The 22,026-nt window shown below is 39.6% G+C and overlaps 1 protein-coding gene across 3 annotated transcripts in view; it reads left to right on the forward strand.

Annotated features, from left to right (window-relative positions):
- The window catches only part of KLF12 (KLF transcription factor 12), a 575,200-nt gene that overhangs the window by 506,038 nt on the left and 47,136 nt on the right, over window positions 1-22,026 (forward strand). For all 3 annotated transcript variants that reach the window (XM_078070259.1, XM_078070258.1, XM_078070260.1), the window contains one exon: window positions 172-234. In XM_078070259.1, the coding sequence (XP_077926385.1) occupies window positions 172-234 (63 nt within the window). The remainder of the gene's footprint in view (window positions 1-171; window positions 235-22,026) is intronic.

A 22,026-nucleotide genomic window follows, 5' to 3' on the forward strand; every position in this document is an offset into this window, starting at 1 on the left:
GCAGGTTTGCATGCATAGGAATTTCACTGTATTCATTTACTAAGAGGTGATTAAATTCTGGGGCGTTCTATATTAAGCATACCTACAAGAGATCATTTATAAACCAGCTCTTTTTTTTTTTTAATTTCATTTGTAATCGGGAATGTGCTTTTTTTCCTCCTCCACCTACAGGGTACATCCGTCCCCAGTGTCAAGGGTCCGGGGAAATCGAATGAATAATCAGAAGTTTGCTTGGTGAGTATATAGTCTAAGCTATAAAAATTTGTAAGTCTTATGGGAAGTTTTAATTGGGTAATGTTAAAACAGAAGAGAATTATTTCTGCTTCTCTGTAGAGAATACATTTCGACTAACCAAATTACATAGTCTCCCTTTCCTTTGGAAAGTTCTAAATAGAAGCAATAAAGTTCCTTCTCAGCCAAAGCCCTTCACTCACCAAAAACTGAGGCAACATTTTTCCCCTAACAGATATGGCATATTTTCTAGGATTATCCACTGTTATATTTTTAAAGAATGTTTCTCTTTTTTTTGAAGCTATTACAAATTTTTTAGTGAGATTTAGGCAACAACTCAGATTTTTCTCAGGTACCAACTTCTACTTCTCATATTTTCATAGTAAATTAAGCTATTATTAATTTTTATGATTACTATTTAGATGATTTTTCCTCATCTTAGCCATAAATATCTAGGAATTCCCTTTCTTTCTTTCTTTCTTTCTTTCTTTCTTTCTTTCTTTCTTTCTTTTTTTCTTTCTTTTTCTTTCTTTCTTTCTCAATCTCTCTCTCTCTCTCTCTCTCTCTTTCTTTCTTTCTTCTTAAATTTAGGGCGTATGAAGACCTTTTGTTTTCCTTTTCTTTCTTCTTTCTCTCTCTCTTTTTCTTTTTTCTTTTGGCTTAAAACAATACACATTTATTCTCTTAAAGTTTTGGAGTTCAGAAGTCCAAAAGGAGTCTTATGGGGCTAAATCAAGGTGTCAGTTGGGTTGATTCCTTTTGGAGGCTCTAGGGGAGAATCCATTCCTGGCATTTTCTGTCTTAGAGAGGTCATTCTCAGTCCTTGGCTTATGGCCCCACATCACATGCCTATCTCCCCCTCCTTTCCATGTCACCACATTGTCTCCTTCCTTTCTGTAGTCAAATTTCTTTCTGCCTTCCTTCTACAAAGACACTTGGGATCGCATCTCAGGCACACCATTAGATAGCCTGGAATGATCTTCCTATCTCAAGATCCTTAATCATATCTGCCAAATCCACTTTGCCATGGAAGGTAATATTCATGAGGTCCAGTGATTAGGACATGGATCAAAGATCTTTGACTGACTAGTTCTTGAAAATAAATAAATAAATAAGTAAATAAATGGAACTTACCAGAAATGACCTGAAAAATTATTACAGTCATAAAACATTGACTACTCATTCTTTAAAAAAGTAATTTAAACTGTTTCACAAATGTTTCATGTGAAGCAAACAAAAAAATTAATGTACCTTATTTGTTTACATTACTCCATGCCAAAAAATTAACCTTTCTACACATAATATATCTTCAAAAAAAGAAAGAAAAGAAAAAGAAAAACGTGAGCCGTGCACTGTATTACTTGAAAAGGGAATGGAAATTCACAGATCTCCATTTGTACTTCATTGGATTGTGCTTAGAATGGGATTTTGATTAAAAACTATGGCTTTTTTTTTAAGTGTGGGAAGATGATTACCAAAGATTGAGCTTCCAAATTAATTTTATTCCTAAATCAGGATTATTTTTAGACTGACAAAATGATTCTTTGAATTTGAATAGTGCGTAATCAACTCACCTCCCTTCCCCCATTAAATCTAATTAACCCTCACAATAGCTTGGTGATGTTGTTAAATATTATGCTTTTCTTTTTCACAGAGGGGGAAGTGGAGCACAGAGAATATAGCCATTTGCTTCTACACTGTCTAAAAGCAGGGGCATCCTTCATGGTTTCTCACAGTCACTAAAGCATATTGTCCCCTGCACACCTGGAAAGCTAAGAGAATAATGCTGACGCCCGTTACACAAAAGGAAAGGGAGAAGCAGGTCCTTTCTTGACTGCACAGAATTGATATTCCTTCCCAGTACAAGGCATACTGTACTAAAGAAACTTTATAACATACAGAGAATATGAGATGCTCAAGTGAGCACCATCAGCTAATGAATACAGTACGGCATTGCCAAGTAGCATATCCACTTTCTAACAACTGATTTCTCAATGGCTAAATGCAGATCACTGAGTAAGTAACAAATATTCTTTCCTTCACTCTTCCTTTCTGAATGGTAACTTGTTCCTACATAATTCATAGCACGTTATTTGTTTAGTAAGTTTAAACCACTTTTATCTCCAGAGAAGTAATCCATGAAAAACAAAAAGGATTTTTACTACTAGCCTTGAGAAAATTCAACTTTTATTTATTCAGCAACATTTATTTACATTCTCTGGCACTGTGAAAAGCACTAGATTAGAAAGATAAATAAAACATGGTTTCTGTCCTCAAGGGACTCACTCTCTTGTAGTTGAGCGAGGGGTGTGTGTGTGTGTGTGTGTGTGAGAGAGAGAGAGAGAGATGTCACTTCACACATGTGTAATACACAATATTATATCATATAAACAACATATAATATGTAATAAAATGTGGATAATGTACTAAGGAGGTATACTTATATCAGAGGGAAATGTTATCAGTTCTATTTAGACCAATTTGAGAGTAGCTAGTGCAGAAGAGAAAAAGTATAAAGGAAAACAACTTTAAGGAAATCTATGCCAGAGAAAGTTTCTGCGTAAGGACCCGGAATTAGTAGGAAAAGCAGAGGGTTGAGTTATTGCTTCCATTATATATTGAAACTGATATACTAGGACCTGGAGACATTTCTAAATTAACTATAGTAGGAACATACATGGATTTAAAACATGTGCTTTATTTGGTCATGAGTTAGTTAAGATTCCTATTATATATACTACCTCGAAGTTTCCTAAAGTAAATGCTATGGGGCTGGTATATGGAAAGAAATGAGCTGGCTAGGAAGAAGCCAGTGACTCACCCAGCATCGATATCCAGTTAAGTGATAAACACTTGCTATTTCTTTGTGAAAGATTGGCTCTGGAAATTCAGAAACTTTAAATACTCTTGCTAGCCATAGAGATAAAGAGGAAGTGACTGTTGATCTTCCCCAAATAGAAGTTGGAGATAATTTATAGAATTATAAGATAAATTCAACACTAGCTTGGCTCTGGCTTGAGTTAGATCTGCAAACACCATATGTGAGTGATGCTGGGTGATTTTGTGAAGTTGGGTTAGCAAATGCTCCAATCAGTTAAAAAATAATATTCATCAGAAAAGCAATTAAGCTTCACTAAAACGTGAAAAGGTTTGAACTTATAAGTTATGCATAGGAAATGCATGACAATTGATAGGTTGTAAATGTCAGCGGCTGTGGTTGAGCTAGGAAACCAGTGTTTATCATTGAGTAAGGGTGGTTTAAAATTTTAAGTAGTGTTTTCCTCTGCATAATATTAATATGGGAGGACATCCACTGGCCTCATTCCTATGGCAGCCTTTCTTCTCTCTGGAACTGAAGTAATGGGTGGAAAAGAACGTCTGTTCAAGGCAAACAGACCTGCTTGAATGGAAAGAAAATGTGATAACAAATATCCATACCCAGGGAGGAGATGAAAGCACCAGGATGTGTAAGAGGTCCAGTGACAGATGTTAGGATGGAGCCAGGTTTGCTGTAACTCTCTGCTGACTTCCAGGGATTAAAGAATGTCATTAAGAACTTCATGACGGATATGTTAGCACCCCAGTAAGAACACGAGATCATTGTACAACTCATTTAATATTCAATTAATCAAAGGTAGCAATCCAACCAGACATAAACTCTGTCCCTCAGAACGGCTCTCCCCTCCCTGCCACCCCACTATAGTAATATTTGTTGATTTGAGGATTGATGAAGCCTTTGAGGCTCAGCGTGTAAATTTCATTCTCTTCCATGGGCACATCTGTCTTTCCTTCACCACTGACCCTAAGCAGAGGTAATCATACCTTCCTTTGTCCCAATAACCATCAAAACCTTTTTTAGAGCATTTACCACTCTTTCTTGCATGTAATAATGCCAGGGGAAAAAAATTTTGCTCCATTGAGGGGAAATGGGGCAAGTTTTATTAGAATTGAATGTGCAGATAGACTTTTGTTCTTTACAGATCTTTTTGTGTGAAGCTATTATATTCTGATATCAATCCCACAGAGAGTGGCTGTTTCCATATTGTCTTTTGGTTGTTTTATTCCCAAAGATGTAATAGAGATCTGGAACCTGTGTTTGGTGTGTATGTGTAGGTTGGAGGGAGCAGGACAGGGAGGGGCTTGGTGGGAAATATCTCTGACTGAAGTTGATTTCAGGCTCCAGAAATTTCCAGGATCCGTGGGAATATCCCGAAGACATAGACTTTGGTATATGCTCATTTTTAGCTTTTCACCCTTTCTTCTCTCCCCTTCACTTCACCCTCTACCCCGCTCCATTCCTAAAGATTTAGAGGACTTGGGTATATATCATTTTTGAGTGATCATCATAGTGGTGCGTATGCTGTGCACCCAAACATCCATCTAGGGCTCTTATGTAAGAGTGGTAGTGGGCATTACATAATAGAGATTTTATGGGCTGTTTATATAACGACACAGAAAATAAAGTATCATGAACAGGAATTATCAGCAGTCAAATAGAAGTAATTTGTTCTAACCAGTTGGATGCTGCCACCACCCGTCTCAATTATGGTTTATTTCTTACCAACATGCCTGAGATGTCAGGTCTCTGTATACCCCAGGAAGCTCCAGTTTAATAGGATAACTATGCAAATTATGACACATTCTGAATGTGAATCACATTTCGCTTTTGGATATGACAAAGTACTGTGTCACGGATTTCACTGTGATGTTCTCTTGTTGGCTGTAGCGTGCTACCGTGAACTCGGATGTTTAAATGCATACAGTTGCAAATGTTAGATGTGATTTCACAGAATCTTCCTGAAAGTATAACTAGTGTATCTGTGTCATAAAAATAAGAACACTTCTCGTTTGAACTTTTTGCCTTACTAGAGGAAGGCACCGAAGTTGTCGATATTGGAAAGCTCTCAGAAAGCTGACGCAGCACTGGTCCTCTGGGGAGGGACAGAGCATTTCCAAACGTAGGAATCCGTTTCAGAGCTGAAGGAAATGACAGCACGGTAACATGGCAGACGTGGGCATAAACCCAGGTCTCTATAAACCTGCCCGGTCAGTTGCTACCTGTGGGTGAAGCAAGAGAAATGCTAACAATTAAGTGAGGTAGGTACTTAATTCATTACCAGTTAAGCAGAAGGCTTTTATCTGGGAAATTCCCGTGACACTGGTATGATCCCGGGAGCGAAGGGAGACGGAGGAGAGGTCCTACTGAAGACATTGCCGCCCGCTCTGCCATGTGGCAGTTACTCTTTGCCAGAGTGCTTGCTCAGCATCTTAGGGATCCTTGCATGCTCGTTATTTATAGATAATATTGATTATATTATTTTAATTACCAGAGCATTCCACCGCTTTGCTTCTTGGCTTACAGAGTAAAAATTATGGTAATATGTATGGACATTAGTATGTGTAAATTTTAGTTCCCAGAAGGGCCTGCCTGGCCTCGTGAGTTTTTTAATCCATACCTGTTGGCAAATAAGTAACCGCAGGTTGCCATTAGATTTCGTTCGGAAGCATGCTGTCTCCGTGTTTGATAACAAATTCGGAAAATGGGCCGTAGTTCATGTAATCGTGAACCGGTTTGCAAGTTCTCTGTATTCGTACTGAATTACAATGAAAAGAAGTGCTTCCAGGGTGTTGCTACATTTTAATTCCCTCCAAATTCACATCTTTTGGTGTGTTATAATCCACTTTCAGCTATTAAATTCTTTAATTACCTCCACCACCTCCTCAGAGCTTGGTGACAATTATGTGTACTTCAAAATTGTATACTGTCTTTCCCATTGACCTTATTAAAGACCTTCAGTCTAATTTTCCTGAATTCGCCATTACCCAGAATTTCAGCAAGAAACCTCATGATAAAAGTGTTTCACGTTCCTGTTAGTATCAGCTGATTTTGTCTCTAGCATTGCTTCTGTCACAATAGAGAAGATTTGGGGGGAAAAAATCAAAGAGGGTTATTTTCTGCAATTATTTCTTTAATTATAGAAGAATTAGGGCTATCAGATCATGCTGAGCCATAAAGGTCACCATTTCTGAGACATTTTTCTTGTCTTTTTTTTTTTTTTTTTAAGATTTCATTTATTTATTTGACAGAGAGAGACACAGCGAGAGAGGGAACACAAGCAGGGGGAGCAGGAGAGGGAGAAGCAGGCTTCCCACGGAGCAGGGAGCCCGATGCGGGGCTCGATCCCAGGACCCTGGGACCATGACCTGAGCCAAAGGCAGATGCTTAATGACTGAGCCACCCAGGCGCCCCCTGAGACATTTTTCTATTAAAGTCCAAGAGTATTTTGTTTTTACCAACCTGTGACTCAGAAGTACATTCATATCTCATGAGAGAAGAACCCAGAGGGCATGTCATAGTACTCTTTGTTGATTCCCGAGATCTTCCCAGCACTGTAGTGAGGTGTGCCGCTATCGTGTAATAAAAACATCTATGTTTTATTAACTAATTTTATTTTTTATTTTTTTTTTTTTTTTTTTTTTTATTTTTTTTTTTTTTTTTTTTTAAAGATTTTATTTATTTGACAGAGAGAGACATAGTAAGAGAGGGAACACAAGCAGGGGGAGTGAGAGAGGGAGAAGCAGGCTTCCCGCGGAGCAGGGAGCCCGATGCGGGGCTCGATCCCAGGACCCTGGGATCATGACCTGAGCCGAAGGCAGACGCTTAACGACTGAGCCACCCAGGTGCCCCTATTTTTTATTTTTTTAAGGTTTTTTTTTTTATTTAAGTAATCTCTACCCGCGCCCCCCCCCCCCCCCCAGTGTGGGGCTTGAACTCACGACTCCGAGATTGCGAGTCTCATGCTCTACCAACTGAACCAGCCAGGCACCCCTTATTAACTAATTTTAGCATGACCGATAAATATTAGTGCAGTATTCAAAAGGACTTCTTTGGAAAATCCAAAAATTCGCTGAGTCTGAATAACACACTTGTAATTAACACATGGAGTCACAGAAGAAAGTTGAAGAGAAATTTAGAAATATTCTTACATCAATGAAAATGAGAACACAAACTTATCAAAATCTGTGAAATGCACCAAAAGCAGTGCTTAGAAGGAAATTTATTGCATCAAATATATTTATTAGAAAATAAGAAAGATCTCAAATCAGTGATCTAAGGTTCCATGTTAGGAAACCAGAAAAAAAAGAGTAAACTAAATCCAAAGTAAGCAAAAGTAAAATATAAAAAAATGAATTATTTGTAATTCTGGGCTTTATAACATTTTTCATATAATTGTTGTTTTTTTAGGTTGGTTAAGGATATTTAAAACTACACAATCTGAAATCATGAGTTACTTTGGGGAAGCTACTTAAACCATAGCTTTTTATAGAGTTTTTTAAATTGTGCAGTGTACATTATTCTCTATCATATTCCCCTCCTGGTTAAACCTGTTCAGATGTAGAACCTTAAAATAATGGTTGTGTTGTAAGGAAACATGAAGAACAAGGATATGTAGGAGTCATTAATGAATAACACAGAATAAAACTGTGTTCCAGTATGAAAAAAATATGTCTCTGAAAGTACCAGTACAAGCCATGTTATAATTAATATATCAAATTAAAATGAAGAAAGACCTTATATTATACAATTGCTAGTTCACTGCCCATGTATGTTCAGAGAAATCTCCATATCTAGAAAAGGCACATTCTCTTTTAGTCCTTCATAGTATTTTTCAGTGAATAAATCTGGAATGAAAAAATGGGCTAATCATAGTTGTCTTCTAAATACATATTTGAAAGATGTAATGACTAATATTGGGACCCAATCAAATATCCTAATGTATTCTTGAATATGCTGGGAACACTGCTCAGGATAATAAATCTTAAGGGGATTTCCCTGTGAGAAGGCTGGATGTGTCAGTACTGTTTTGATCTTCATTTATCAGTCATATTTGCAATGTCATCTTTTAGTCATGGAGATTTCTCTGTACGTGGACAGTGAACTGGCAGTTTCAAAATTAAATATATTCTCACCTTACGATGATTTTTCTCAGCTGACCACTAGATTTCTTCTAATCAGTTTTAAGAGGGCAATAGATAGTATGTGATATCTTTATCCAAAAATTAGTATCTACCAATAGCACACCAGTTTGAGTCACACCTGCTCCATTAAGCCCATGGTTAAGAAGTAGCTGGAGGGGGGCGCCTGGGTGGCTGAGTCCATTGAGTGTCAGACTCTTGATTTCCACTCCTCTTGATTTCGGCTCAGGTCATGATCCCCCAGGGTTGTGAGATGGAGCCCCGCATTGGGCTCAGCGGGGAGTCGGCTTGGGATTCTCTCCCTCTCCCTCTGCCCCTCCCCCCCACTCATGTGCTCTCAATAAGTAAATAAAATCTTAAAAAAATAAGTAGCTGGAGAGCTGCAGACCCTGCTGGAACCCGCTGTCTACTTGTAGCCATTGCCTCTGTTTGGATTTTTCACTCAGTTTAGTCTCCTTTATCAGGTGAGGTTTCTTTGTCAGAAGTAACGGAAAGTGACTGAGTTGAATTACATCCTCTAGAAAAGCAGGGATTTAAAATCACCCATAAAATTAAATTAACATTATTGTAAAATTGAAGTATCTCCACTTCCATCAGTTTTCTCATTCCTCTGTTCTTGGCCCCCCCCCCCCCAATACTCTAAAGAAAAACATGGCTGTCCTTAGAGTGTGCTGTTGATAGGAATGGAGAAAGAAAACAGCTTTCTATTATTTTTCACTTGAGACCTGAATTATTTTGTACTCTTTGAAGAACGCTATAGCTTAGCTGCAAGAACGGACTGATTTCTTACAGTGAAAGTAGCTTACAGTAATCTTCCCCAAAGTTTACAGGCTGTGAAGTATTTGGGAAGGAGAAGGAAGTGTGGAGTTAGAGTGGAGGCAGGAAACAAAGGCCAAAGGAGACCATGTTGAGAACAGAAGGCGATTGCTGCCACCTAGAGGTAGAAGTTGGTAAATTCTGAGACCGCTGTGAGCACTCCTAGAAGGATCTGGAGAGTAGGTATTAATGTAAGGGTACCATAAAACCAAACTGCAGCCAGTTGGTTCAGTCCCTACCTCTAGGCGGGACAAGACTCATTCTATCCCCTTCCCTATTGGTAGAGTGCCAATGTTTCCTATGAAATATTGCTGACCCTCGTGGGTTTTTCTATTTTTGCAGACGGTCACCTTGTTTTCGATCATAAAAACTTATGTGAAGTAATCAGAAATCTTCCTCCTATACAGTACAATCTCTGTTATTTGAAGGAGTCATTATTACCCTGCCTAATAGAGAGTGTGTTTCCCATAATCCACACTATCTCAAATACAACACCAGGAGGTCCTGGAAGGCTACCTTCTCACTGAATCGTGTGGCTGATGCTCTCCTGTCAGGGAAGCGCAGGTAGGAGAGAAACCTTTGGGATGAGAGCAGAAAGTCCCAGGGATACCATTCAGAGGAAGGGACCCTGAGCTCACGTAAGTTAAGCTAAAACCTAAAACCAGCACAGCACCAGTCTCAAGAATAATAGGCAATTTGGCTCATTTTCATTTTGGTTCTTAGGAACTGACTGTACATAGCCTTGACATTTTAAAAAATTCTGTTGTGAAGACATGTTTAATAGAAAAGCCTCCCTCCTAAAGAAGCTTAGACAGCCAGAAATGTGCTGCCACACTGGGCTTGTGATTTCCTCTTTCCAGGACCGCCATAGTGCACAAGCCCAGGGGGCACCACGCACACTGTCTGCTGTGTGAACGGTGCCTCCTGCGGGACTAAAGAAACACAGAATTGGCGCCGGAAGGTGAGGAAGTAGGAAGAGAATATGTGTGTGAATTTCCATGTCTACTCCTCTCTCCTCTCCTGAATGGGAAACTTGATTGAATGTGGTTGATGATTGTGATGATGGTTTTCAGGAGGAAAAGGGCTTCCAGAAGATACCTGAACATATTGGCAATACCTTTTAGAAAATAAGGATAGCAATCAGAGTGTTCCTTGTTTATTTTAAATCCTACTGCCGCCTTAGCACACATCAGTGGAGTCTGTTTTCTGCTTAGCTGCCTTGTAGGCCTTGCTATCTTTGCTCTTTCTCTTAGCCTGTATTCACTTTTAAGCTGCAATTTAAGTATTTACTTTCCATATCACTTTCACAAACCTGAACACTTTTGAAATTGCCAGAAATTATTATTATTATTTTTTTTACTCAGTAGCATCATCCCTTTGCCAGAAAATATTTGTTTTCATTCGTTTGTTCCTTCATTCTATAAAATTATGGCAGCCACAATGACCTGGACACTTGCTTCCACTCTGGGGTTGCTGTGTTTAAAAAGACAAGGCAGGGCCTCTGCCCTCCCGGGGCTTAGCATGCGGTAGAGTGAGACAGACAACCAACAAGTGTTTGGTAGTGATGAGTGCTCTGCTGAAAATGTAACAGGGATATGCGTGGACATGACTGGAATGCCATCCAACAAGCTTGGTCAGAAAGAAGCCTTTTGAGAGGAGGTGACACAAGCTGGGAGCTGGATGAGGAGGAGTCAGCTGCATGAGGATCGGGGCGAAATTACTCCAGGTGCTAGAAACAAAGACCCTGGGATGGGAACGAGTTTGGAACATTCAAGGAACATAAAAAAAGTGAGTGAGGGGTGGGTGTAACAAGGTAAGGTCAGAGAGCTTGTCAGGGACAGAAGTACAGAGCCTCCAGTCAGTCTGGGGGGTCACGAGAGCCACGGGAGGAGAATGAAATGATCAGATCCATATTTTCAAGACTCATTCTGGCTGTTCTGTGGAGAAAGAATTACAAGAGTAGGAGCAGGGGGATGAGGAAAGGAAGCTGGGGCAGTGAGTGGTTGAGGAGAAAGGATGGTGGTTTAGAATGGTATCAGTGGAGGGAGAGAGATCAAATTAGATTATGTTTTGAAGGCTTTAGATTATGTTTATTGCTTCTGGAAGGAAACAAGGCAAAGAGAAAATCAGAGATGACACCTAGTTTTGGTCTGAGCAAGTTGTGCTTGTTGCCAAGAGCTTGGAGAAGAGGGCAAGTCTGTAGGTGCAGATGTGGGTACCATTGGCATAGAAATGAGATTTCCTGAGGGTGTGTGTGTGTGTGTCTGTATTTGATGATGAAGGACAGAAAAGTTTTTGAGATGAAGAAAATCTGAAGTTACAAATTTTTGTAGAATATCAGCTGGTGGCTCTAAAGTAGAGTGGCTGAGCCACAGACAGCCCCAGGTCAATCGAACCGAAGCTGTAGTATTGCATTTAAGGCAACCAGTCGGGGGCGGAGTCCTCAGGGGGCAAACAGTTACGTTTTAGTCCGTATCTTTGCCCCACCTCTGCACCCTGTCAACTGCCCATCATAAAATGCCACCGGCCCCAGTATTTGTCCCACCCAGAGCAGCTTGGTGAGGCATCCGACCCCAGCTAAATAAATAGATCTTAATACATGAAGGCATCTGTTTGCAAAACACTAAGTACCCTGACTTCTTCAGACCAGCCCTGGAAAAGAATCTGTTTGTTCATATTCTCCAAGCCCAGTTTTCTGCCTATTACCTATCCAAGCCAGAAGCCTCATAGTAACTCCCACTCCGTCAGAACCAACATCCATTTGATTACCCAAACTAGCATTCTCCCTTCTAAATATTTCTTGGCAATGTTGGCTCTTCATCCCACGCGCCCTCCTCATCTCTTGCCTGAAATATTAACCTACACGCCTAACTGGTCTCTTTGGATTCCGATTCCTTCTGCCCTTGCCCATGTCCAATCTTTGCCATGCCGGCAACGACGTCTGTAAAATGCAAAGGGGATTGCTCTTCTCTTTACAATTCTGCTGGACTTTGCCATTGTTTAGAAGTCCCAAGCTCTTAGCACAGCCTATGAGGCCTTCAGAAGACGACTCTTTTCCTGTTTTCCCACCTCCATGGACCCTGCATGCCAGCCACACTGAACATGTGTTTTCCAAAAATACCTTGTTCACCAAGAAAACTAATTCTGAAAGACTCAGCCTAAGAATTCTCTTCACTGCAGAGTCTTCCCTCCAATCCCCCATTCCATCAGCCTCTTCTTCCTCTCTGATCCTATGCTGCTGTAGGAACCAGATTATCACCCTCATCACGATTTGTGGTCATCATTTTTTTTTTTTTTTTTTGCCTGTGTGTGTGATGATCTTCCGATCTTGTCATCTCCAGATGGAGACCCCCCCCCCCCCATCATGAGGACTATCATTTCCTGGCTGCCAGCACGGGGCGTGGCCCGCCGGCTAGAGCGTATATATTGATCGAAGAAGTAAATCATCTCTTTCAACATCCTCATCTTGGTGATGGGAAAACTGAGGCCTGGTTGAGGCTTAGTTTGCACAGTGAATTTAAGCTAGGATCAGAACTTTGATTTCTGGACTTTGGTGGTTCCCCCTTCACTTTTTCATGGCTGTTTCCCATTCCTTATTCCGTATTTTAAGACAAGTAGAAATATGCGGATTCGGAGGGCAACAAGAACTTTTTGATGTTAGAAACGTCTTTAAACATTGGTGACATCATTTCTACCCTTTCTCTGCTTATAATTATTACATTCGACGAAATGTTTGAAGGATAATAGTAGAATACTGACCTGAATTTCAGAGATTTGGGACCTGTTCTGTCACTCTCTAATTATGTGATCTGGGGCAAGATTGAGTCCCTCATGCCTGCTCTTACCTATATATTTCACAAGAAAGATATGAAAATAAATGGAGGAGATTATGTGGGAAAGCTCTTTACGCTCTGGAAGACAAGATGTTACAAAATGCCTCGGTGGTATTATTTTCACTGTTCACTTTTCTCTTAAATGTAGCCTCCTTTATTGATGCTTTGAAAGTGTATATTTAGTGAGTTTATTTTTCTCTTGTTTCCACAAACCATATAATATTATAAGGGATTAGGGTTCCAATTCTTACCTCCACCTGACTTTTCCATATATGCCCTTCCTTCTGATCCACTTGATTCTGAATTTAATTATCGGGCTTACATTAACACCCTGTCTCTTTGCTTTCTTCCTGCCTTGCAGTTCTTCATGGCTGAGTGAAAAGAGCTTGATTAATAAAAGCTTGCCCTTTTATATTTCCTTGTAATTAGTCCAATAAAAAAGGGTCACCTCCTGGATGGGCTTTGTGTGGGTAATTTTTTTTTTAAATTCTTTGTCCTTTGGATGTGCTAATTCGATGGCTTTTTTGTTTCTTGTGTATATTGATGGATTTGAAAAATCAATCTTCTAGTTTTTATTGCCATGCCTTCAAAGACATAAGCACCCACAAACATCACAACTCTGGAAATAGGATTTGGAACAAGATTTAAATGCAGGGCCTGTGGTTTAACAGGATTAAGGCAGATGACATTCTCAGATGAACAGAGAATAAATATCTTTCTCTCTTTAATCTGTTAGTTGGCTCAACAGGTACTGAATTTTAAGTGGCGCTGTGCAAAGTATCAATCCATGTTGGTAGAAAAAGTTAAATCATTTATCTTTCTAAGAGCTAAGAAGCTGGACCTCCCCACGATCATAGCAGCCGTGGGCCCAGGGTCCCAAAGCACACAACCAAAGGTACCTCCTGATGAAAATAAGGGAAGATTGTTTACTCTATAGGAAATGTCCATCAAAGCAAATCTAGTGGTGTAATTGGCCACTGAGGGAGATGTGGCCTCTGAGGTACTCAATGTAGATTTCTGTTCTCCAGTAATTTTTTAAGGCCTTTAAAACTGACCCAGGGTGAATAAATATTTTTAAAAAAATGGAAGTCTAAGGAACTCGGCAGAAAAAGCAGAGGCTTTGGGGTCAGGGGATGCTAGTTCAAATTCTGTCTGCTACATTTATTGGCTGTTTGGCTTGAGGGAATCATCAAACTCCTCACTGCCATTTTCCTCTGAGGTAAAATACAACAAAAACATGTCTTTCCCAGAGCTCAGCAGCTTGAAACTTCAATGTGTTAATTCAGGTTGAAGGTCTGGGCAGAGCAGGATCATATATGTCAGCTATTATTTTTATTAAAATGCCAACTCCTAATTACCCACTTCCTCAAGGACAATCATCCAAACGTCATTTGCGTCTGACTTGGCCTCATGTGTGTTATGTGCCACCTCATGACAGAGGGAACCGGATACGGAATTAGAAAGGGGCACTGAAATCAATAATTTGCTCCCAGGCATGCCTGGTTATATTGCTGGTAAATAATTCATCCTCTGGTGGTAGAGGGAGATCTCCAAAGTGATTCTCCACAAACTCCTTGTTTTTAACACTTCTCTCCAAAGGGAAGCAGTGAAGTCTGATTTCCTCAGGAAATGGACAGTGTGCTTTGGTAGAACCACCTTTTAATGATATTTTATATTCTTGAACTTTTTATAGTTTCACACAGTTGCATACGTATCATTTCATTTATTCCTCGTAACCATCCTATGAGATGTCCTAAAGCATACTATTATCTTAACCTTTAAAATGAGGAGAGGCAGGGTAGAGATTAAAGAATCAGCCTGCTCATTTTCATATTTCAGTTACCACATATTCCCTCTATAACCCTAAGCAAATTAGTTAATATCTGTGTGCCTTGATTTCCTAATCTATAAAATAAGGCTTGCTATTAACACCTGTCCCATGGCTCTTGTCCAGATTAAATGTGCTAATACATATAAAGCTCTAAGGACAGTGTTTAGCAGACTCAAGAAATGTGGACTATTATTATTTTGAGGAGATGGCAAAGCTAGTTTATGTAGGACTAGAGTTTATATATAGCCAATGTTAATTATCTCATTAATATCTAGAAAGTGTTTTGACCCTTTTACAGATAACAAAATTGAGACCAAGGTGAACAGAATTCCCCGGTATGTTATACTAAACTGACCTTGACTATGTCCCTTCTGTTCACTCCTCTTCCTTTACCTCCCTTTTAAATGTTCATGTTCTTCAAAGTTCCATCTCCTATTGTATAATCTCCTTTAGTGAAAACAGCCTTGTCCACAATTTAAGCCCTCATCTTTTTTGCTGATGACAGCTTGATTGATTGCTTCCTCTTCTGGGTCCTCATCAAGTATTTCTATCACAACCCTTGAGGGTGTGTGTGTGTGTGTGCGTGCGTGCGCACACACACACACACGCACACACCTTTATCTTTTAGGTTCTAAGTCCCCAGTACCTTGCAGAAGGCCTGGCCCATACATGGTGGGCATTCAAGAAATGTTTGAAGAAGAAAGACTGAAAGGGGTGGAAGATGGATTTAAACTGAAGTGTTCAAATTCTTATAGAATATTTCCTGGAATATTTTGAGAGTTTTTCCAAAATTTGCTCTATTAAAATAGTGTGTAATTGGAAGTCTGACCTGTTTTGAGCACCTACTCTGTGCCAAGCACTAACATTTTTCACTGTTATTGATTCAGTTGTGCATAATACTGGCAATATAAAGGTACCCTCGAGGAGCTTGTCTTTACAGGAAGAGTTCAGACTTGTGAATGAGTTAGCAGGTATCCTGCAGCTGTGTGTTGTTGGCCTTTTGTGAAGAGAATGTCACCTCTTGGTCACAGGTGGGGTTTTCTGTGCCTCACCAATTTAACATTTAGATATTGCCTCATGTGTTGGCCTTCAGAGTTAACATTGTTTGAGATAATGGAATTCATGAGTAGACGTTATTTACATTTTTAAATTTCATTTATAAGTTTTAAAGAAATGTGTCTGATCTGCATTACTTTTGCCCCTTCAGTGTGGTTTCCCATGTATATAAATTGAAAAATAATTGAACTACTAGAATCCCATCATTGTTTGCCAATGTACACATACACACACCTAATTGTGGTAATGCAATATTTTTGTTTGTTGGTTTCATCTGTGGATCTTTACCAACCTGATGCTACTCTACTGTAAAGTGACACTAGAATGCTTATTTCTCTCTGGGTTTAGAGACCCATTCTGAAGGTGTCAGACATTCAGTAACAGCCTTTTACCTGGTATGGGCAGCATATACTACCCACTTAGTAGGACATTACAGTCCTTGAAATGTAAAAATGATGCATCATTTATCACAGGGCCACTAATGGCTTTCACTGTTATTGATTCAGTTGTGTAGTGATGTGCCCTCGACTTGTGTGCTTCCAAACTGTTGGGTATCTTGAAAATAGCATTCAGTGAAATCGGAATCATGATGCCATTATTGCTTGGTGTTGCCTGAAACAGTGCCTTGCTTTTGCAAGTTGGTGCTTATCAATAGACTTAGAGCCTGTGATTCTAGAAATTATAGATGTGCGGCATGATAACAAATGTTGACAAAGGAGCATTTTCTTTTTCCTTTTGCACTTGGTACTTTGACTTAGTATGTGAAATATAGTAATTCTCTCACACAATGCTTTCACAAACTATGAAACCAGTCATTGTCACAATCTGGGTTTAACATGACCTTTGTTAGATATGTATTGGGGACATAATAATTACATTTAATATTTATAAATATGCATGATTATAGTTATATCGGTCAGAGTATATCCTTCAGCCCTCATTCCAGTTGACCTCCATGTCCCATGATTTACTACACTGGAGGAGGAAAACCAGAACCTACTCCATAGCTGTTGACAGAGCCCCGATCATGGTGAGTTGTTTCACAACTTTGTGATTCCTTACTCACAACTGGGTAGGAGTAGGGTCACCTGTTTCCTACAAGAAACATATCCTTTAAATGAATATGCGTTTGCACTAGGCATTCTCTATTCCCTTCTGTCTCCAGGGGTCAAAGAGCACATGCATAAAAATAACCCCATATTATAGACGATTTATGGTAATAGCCATATTTTAAAAATGAATACAAATGCATTAACTGCAACTTCTCATAAGGAATACATGAATAAGTTGTTTATTCGAATTAATAAGTAATAGCTATCATTGTAGGTACTTACAAAAATAACTGATTATATTATCAGGCCTTGGTCGAGAGGATGGAGCTGGCTAAAGCTAGAAGATCTGTACCTCTAGGGGCAGCCAGCATCTCAGGATTTAATGCCAGGATGCATAAATATCAGCATTCTTCATTTCTAAAGAATTAGCCCTCATTGAAGGTGAACTCAACTGGCGACACTAAGAAAATAATGAGTTCAAATATTAAAGTAGAGGGACACACACACACACGTTCACCTCTGTGTGTATATCTATTTCTGTATCTGTATTTGTCATGTGTATCTATGTCTCACCCAGTAGTTTTATTTCTTAATATCCTGATACGGATTTTGCAGGTGATGACCATGCTGGCGTCAGGCTTGCTTGGTGACCAAGCTTCATGTCAGGCTGCATGCTAGGCAGACTTGCTTCTCCTTTCCTTTCTGACATTGTTCTTCCACGCATGCACCCCCTGCAGCTCCACAACAGTTCTTCCTGTATTCCCTGCTCTGGAGTGGCTCACCAATGCTGCCACCGCCCCCCCGCCCCGCCCCACCCCGCCCCATACTAGACCAACTCCCGTGTGGCTGACCCAGGCTCCAAGGTGTCTACCACCCAGCCCCCTGCCACCCGTTCTCCACTCCTCCCACTGATTTGCCAAAAAGGGTTCTACAAAAACCTATCTGGTAGAGATCCCTACCAGAAGGGGCCTACATCTATCCTTTTAAAATCCTATTTCAGCCATTCTCTCCTGGGAAATTCACGACCAACCTTTGGGACCTTAGCATCGGGTATTATTGATCCCATTTTGTCAGTGATGAAATGAAGGGTCCAAAATAGAGATTCAGTGATTCATGCTATCAACACAGCCACCGTGCAACAGAGCTGGCCTTCTAGATCTTCTGATTCCAAATTGAGCCCTGGATCACCTCACCTCTGCTGCCCAAAGTCAGACCTGAATTATTATTTCTGGAAGGAGAATTTAAAAGCAGACAAGCCAGGTCTATTTTATTTCAGTACAAAGATGCCTTAGATCTTAGCATTTGGGTTTGTTTGAAGTAAGGAATCATATCCATAGAAGACGGAAAGAAGAGTTTCCAGATCAACAGGAGAGGTTACTAGGGTTCTTGAAACTGCGTTTCAAAACCTTTTTAAAGGTATAGATTGATTTTTCTCTCTGGAATGCTTGAAACACAATTCTGCCTCAGGGAATTAGTGAATGAGAAGAACTCTCAATGTACTTTCTAGTCATGAATTCTCTCCTTTTCTTGAACGCCACAACTTTCTTAGAAACCACTTTGGTTTTTCTCATTATCACAGAGGGACTTTTAAAAAAAGGTGACTATTATGAAATTATTGGTGGTTCTGAAGCATGCTATTACCAAAATAATTTTTAAAATGTGCTTCTAGGATCAGCTTTACCCAGACACACATAAATGCACATAAATGTCTGTGTATGACATAATACGCATGCTCTATCTTTCAGTAGGTTTTTTAGAAGCCATTTCAAAGTAAGTTTCCATGTAACTTTAATCAAATGAGGAAACATTCCTTCTGGTACTTTTTTTTCCCCCTCTTAATTTCTAAATACAATATTGAAATTGTTAAATAATTGTATAGTAAGTCTTTAAGCAAAGCTAAATTCTCTGGTGCTTTCAGGATCTTAAAACAGTAGTCTGTTTTATAGAAGATAGCACTGATTGGACAACAGAATTTAAGACTCTACATAAAAAGAGTCGATCCTGAGGGAAGTCATGGTAAACGCTTTCTGCCAATATTCTGCAAGAGTGAGTCAGGGTAACAACACCTGCCACATGCAGCTTGTAATTCATAGAGGAATAGGCCTCTTCCAAAGTTGCTCATATTCTAGGCTCAGATTCTGGAAATAACGTGTAGCCAGAGCTGAAGAAAGAGGAATCTGCTATCAAATAAGGCTGATGTCCTCAGTCCACTGAAAATGTAACATGCTCCTGCCTGCCTCCCGTCTAGGGATTTTTCTCATTTATAAGTGGAGAAACTAATGGAACAGTATGGGTTTTTCTTAAAGAACAAAAGAGCAGAGGAAGGATGGGGCTAACGGCTAACTTTTTTCCTTATACTCAGGAGAACACGACTAAACTGTGAGTCTCCCAGACTTAATAAGAGGGTGATGTGAAAGAAGTGAGAAACAGTCACTCCTGTGAGCAGTGGGAAGCTGAGCCATATTGGGTTCCTCACAGGGAGAGCTGAAATGTCTCCTTCAAGGAAATATCAGATTGTACTACTTGAGCTCTCATTCAGAAGTATATGTTCTGCCATTCCATAGCCTCACTGCTAAGAGGGTTGATATTAGTTACTAACAATCTACTGTTTGACCTTACTCATTTTAAGTTTACTTAATCTGCCTAAGCTTTATTTTACTCATCCGTAAAATGGGAATGATAATGCTATCCTCTTAGAGTGTGGAAAGAACTAAATAAGATGATATACGTAAAAGATTTAACCAAGTATCTGGCAAACATTCAGTTGCTCCATAAATATGAGCTATTGTTTGCTATTATGATTTGAATACCAAAAAGTTCAGGGCACAGAAAATTACCATTTGTCATGCTCTAAGTAGAGACTGAAATCTATACATGCTCTATCTTTTGAACTCAGATTTGACTGGAGTAAAGCTAGCAAGTAATTTCAGAGATTTGGCTCAGTTCTTAAAATGTTCTGCTTTCCCAAGTGAAAAATTGTGCCTGTTCCACAGAATGCCCTAAATATTCAGGAATCTTCCCCAAGTCTAATGCCTATAGCAAGAATCTGAAATAATGAACACTGCCCTTTGCTTCTGTTGTTTTTTTCTTCTATCACCGTATCGGTAGGCTTTCCACCCTCTTTTAAAAGGTCAGTGTAAGTGGCTGCAGGAAGGTGAAGTCTCTCGTCACTTGGTGGCCTGTGTTAGATGTGTGACAGACGAGAGCAGGGATGGACAGCGCGTCCCTCATGGCCGGATCCCTAGAGCTTAGTGCTGTGCTCCCACAAAGTAGGTGCTCAGTAAATGCTTCTGAAATACTAAATAAGTGACCAACCTCATGATGACATCTTCTTCCAAAGTTTGTTAAGACTAAGCCTTGCATGGAATATTTAAAGAGATCAGAGTGGTGTTTTGTTAGTATAAATTCATTTTCTATAAATTTAGATTTCGAATTTATTGTTTTAAAGTCAACCACGGAGAACAATGGGGCTGTTGATAAACAAATTAAATTTATAATTGGGGGTCAAAGAGGAGAGTTATAGCCTTGTTATATAACCCTTACATACTTGAAATTGAAATAATTCGAAATAATGACCCTGAGGCTCTGAAAGTTCCCTGGTATGGGACTTAGGACAACTGCCATGGAGTTAAGAGAGGATGTGTTGTTGGCCTAAGAACCATAAGAATATGGTTTTGTGATCCAGGGGACTGCGATAGAAGTCTTTACTATTATTCTTTGTAAATCTGAAAGCAAAGTTTTTGTCCCACAGTGAAATGAGAGTTTAAGGCTTTGAAACCACAGTTTTATCTGACCAACCCAGAGCTCTTGTGGGTCTTTGGAGCCTTGATGGTGCAGCCCATCCCAGGGGCAGGGACCAGTCTTGCAGGCTGCCTCATTGCACTTCTGTTTTTCTCTCCTGTATGATGCAGGCAAGTTTCTCTCTGTTCCAAGGAAACATTGTCAGGATGAATTGGAACATTACAAACAAATAAAACCTCTTTAGAGGAAGTTTAACTTCTCCGGGGAAAGATGCTATAGGAATGGAAGGAGTTATTATAAATTTAAAAAAAGAATGGGATATGTAAAAATGTTGTTAGCACTTGAGACTGTGTCCCATTTTATGCCTTATGTTTTGCCTTTGCTCCTGGAATTTTTAGGCCTGTCTTATGGATGTGTAAATCGCATTAGTACTGGGGAGGCTTTTCATACATAAGTTGTACTGTCTGTCAGAGCAGATTGCTCCGCTGTTTTTCCTGCGTTTTCCTAAAAGTCTGCCCACACACTGATATGCTACCGAGGCTCTCACACTTAGACATATGCTAGAGCACAAAATGCTTTCCCCTCAGGACTCAGAGAGGATGTTTTGAGAATGCTTTCCCTGATTCCCGCTTCTTGAGATAAAAGAACATTTGGCAAGGAAAGTCCGACTGGTTGCTTTGAAACAATAAACCAGGAATTGGACTCATTTAATAAAACTAACAGATGCATGACATGATTAGTTCTAAATGATCTTCTGTGATAAGCCTTCAGCGGGTTTACCTGGCGACTCTCAAAGGTGGGAAGGCTTCTCGTTACTTTGGGAGTGTGCAAACAGGTCACAAGTTCTTGGTCACAAAGCCTCCAAAACTGAGTAATTCTGCAAGTGCTGAGCCCTTGTAGCTCACCAGCCCAGCTCTGGACTGTACATTCCTGTGTGTCTGAGCAATTTTTAATTACCCCGCCTCAGAAGGTAATGTGTTTCTGCTCAAGGGGAAAAGTCTTATTTGGATTTGAAACTTAGCCTGTTTAAAAAATAAAGTTATCCAAGAATGTGCTAACCCCAGATAAATTTACAAATGTTTTTATCGTTGGCAAAGCTATTTTAGAATGTTTTCTGATTATTTATCATCAGCTCTATGTAAATGTAATAATGACTCAGAAATTAACAGCCTACAGTGGTGCCAAAGAGTCTCTAGAGAACATCAGATAAAAATAATGAGAAAAGAGGCATAAATAGTGTGTTCATTCTCCCCACCTTTTCTCCCAAGCACTTGCAAACTTTTTAGAGATATAAAGCTCCTTAAATGTTTTATTGACTTTAAGCTCTCACTTTTATATCCTATATGGGCTGTATGACAGACATTTCATTATTTTTTATTGAGATATAATTGACATCTACAACATGTTGGTTCAATACATTTATGTATCGACGGTACGATTACCATCTTAGCATTAGCTAACACCTCTATCATGTTACGTAATTATTTCT

This window comes from Halichoerus grypus, chromosome 4 (assembly GCF_964656455.1).
Source record: "Halichoerus grypus chromosome 4, mHalGry1.hap1.1, whole genome shotgun sequence".
Classification (NCBI taxonomy): domain Eukaryota; kingdom Metazoa; phylum Chordata; class Mammalia; order Carnivora; family Phocidae; genus Halichoerus; species Halichoerus grypus.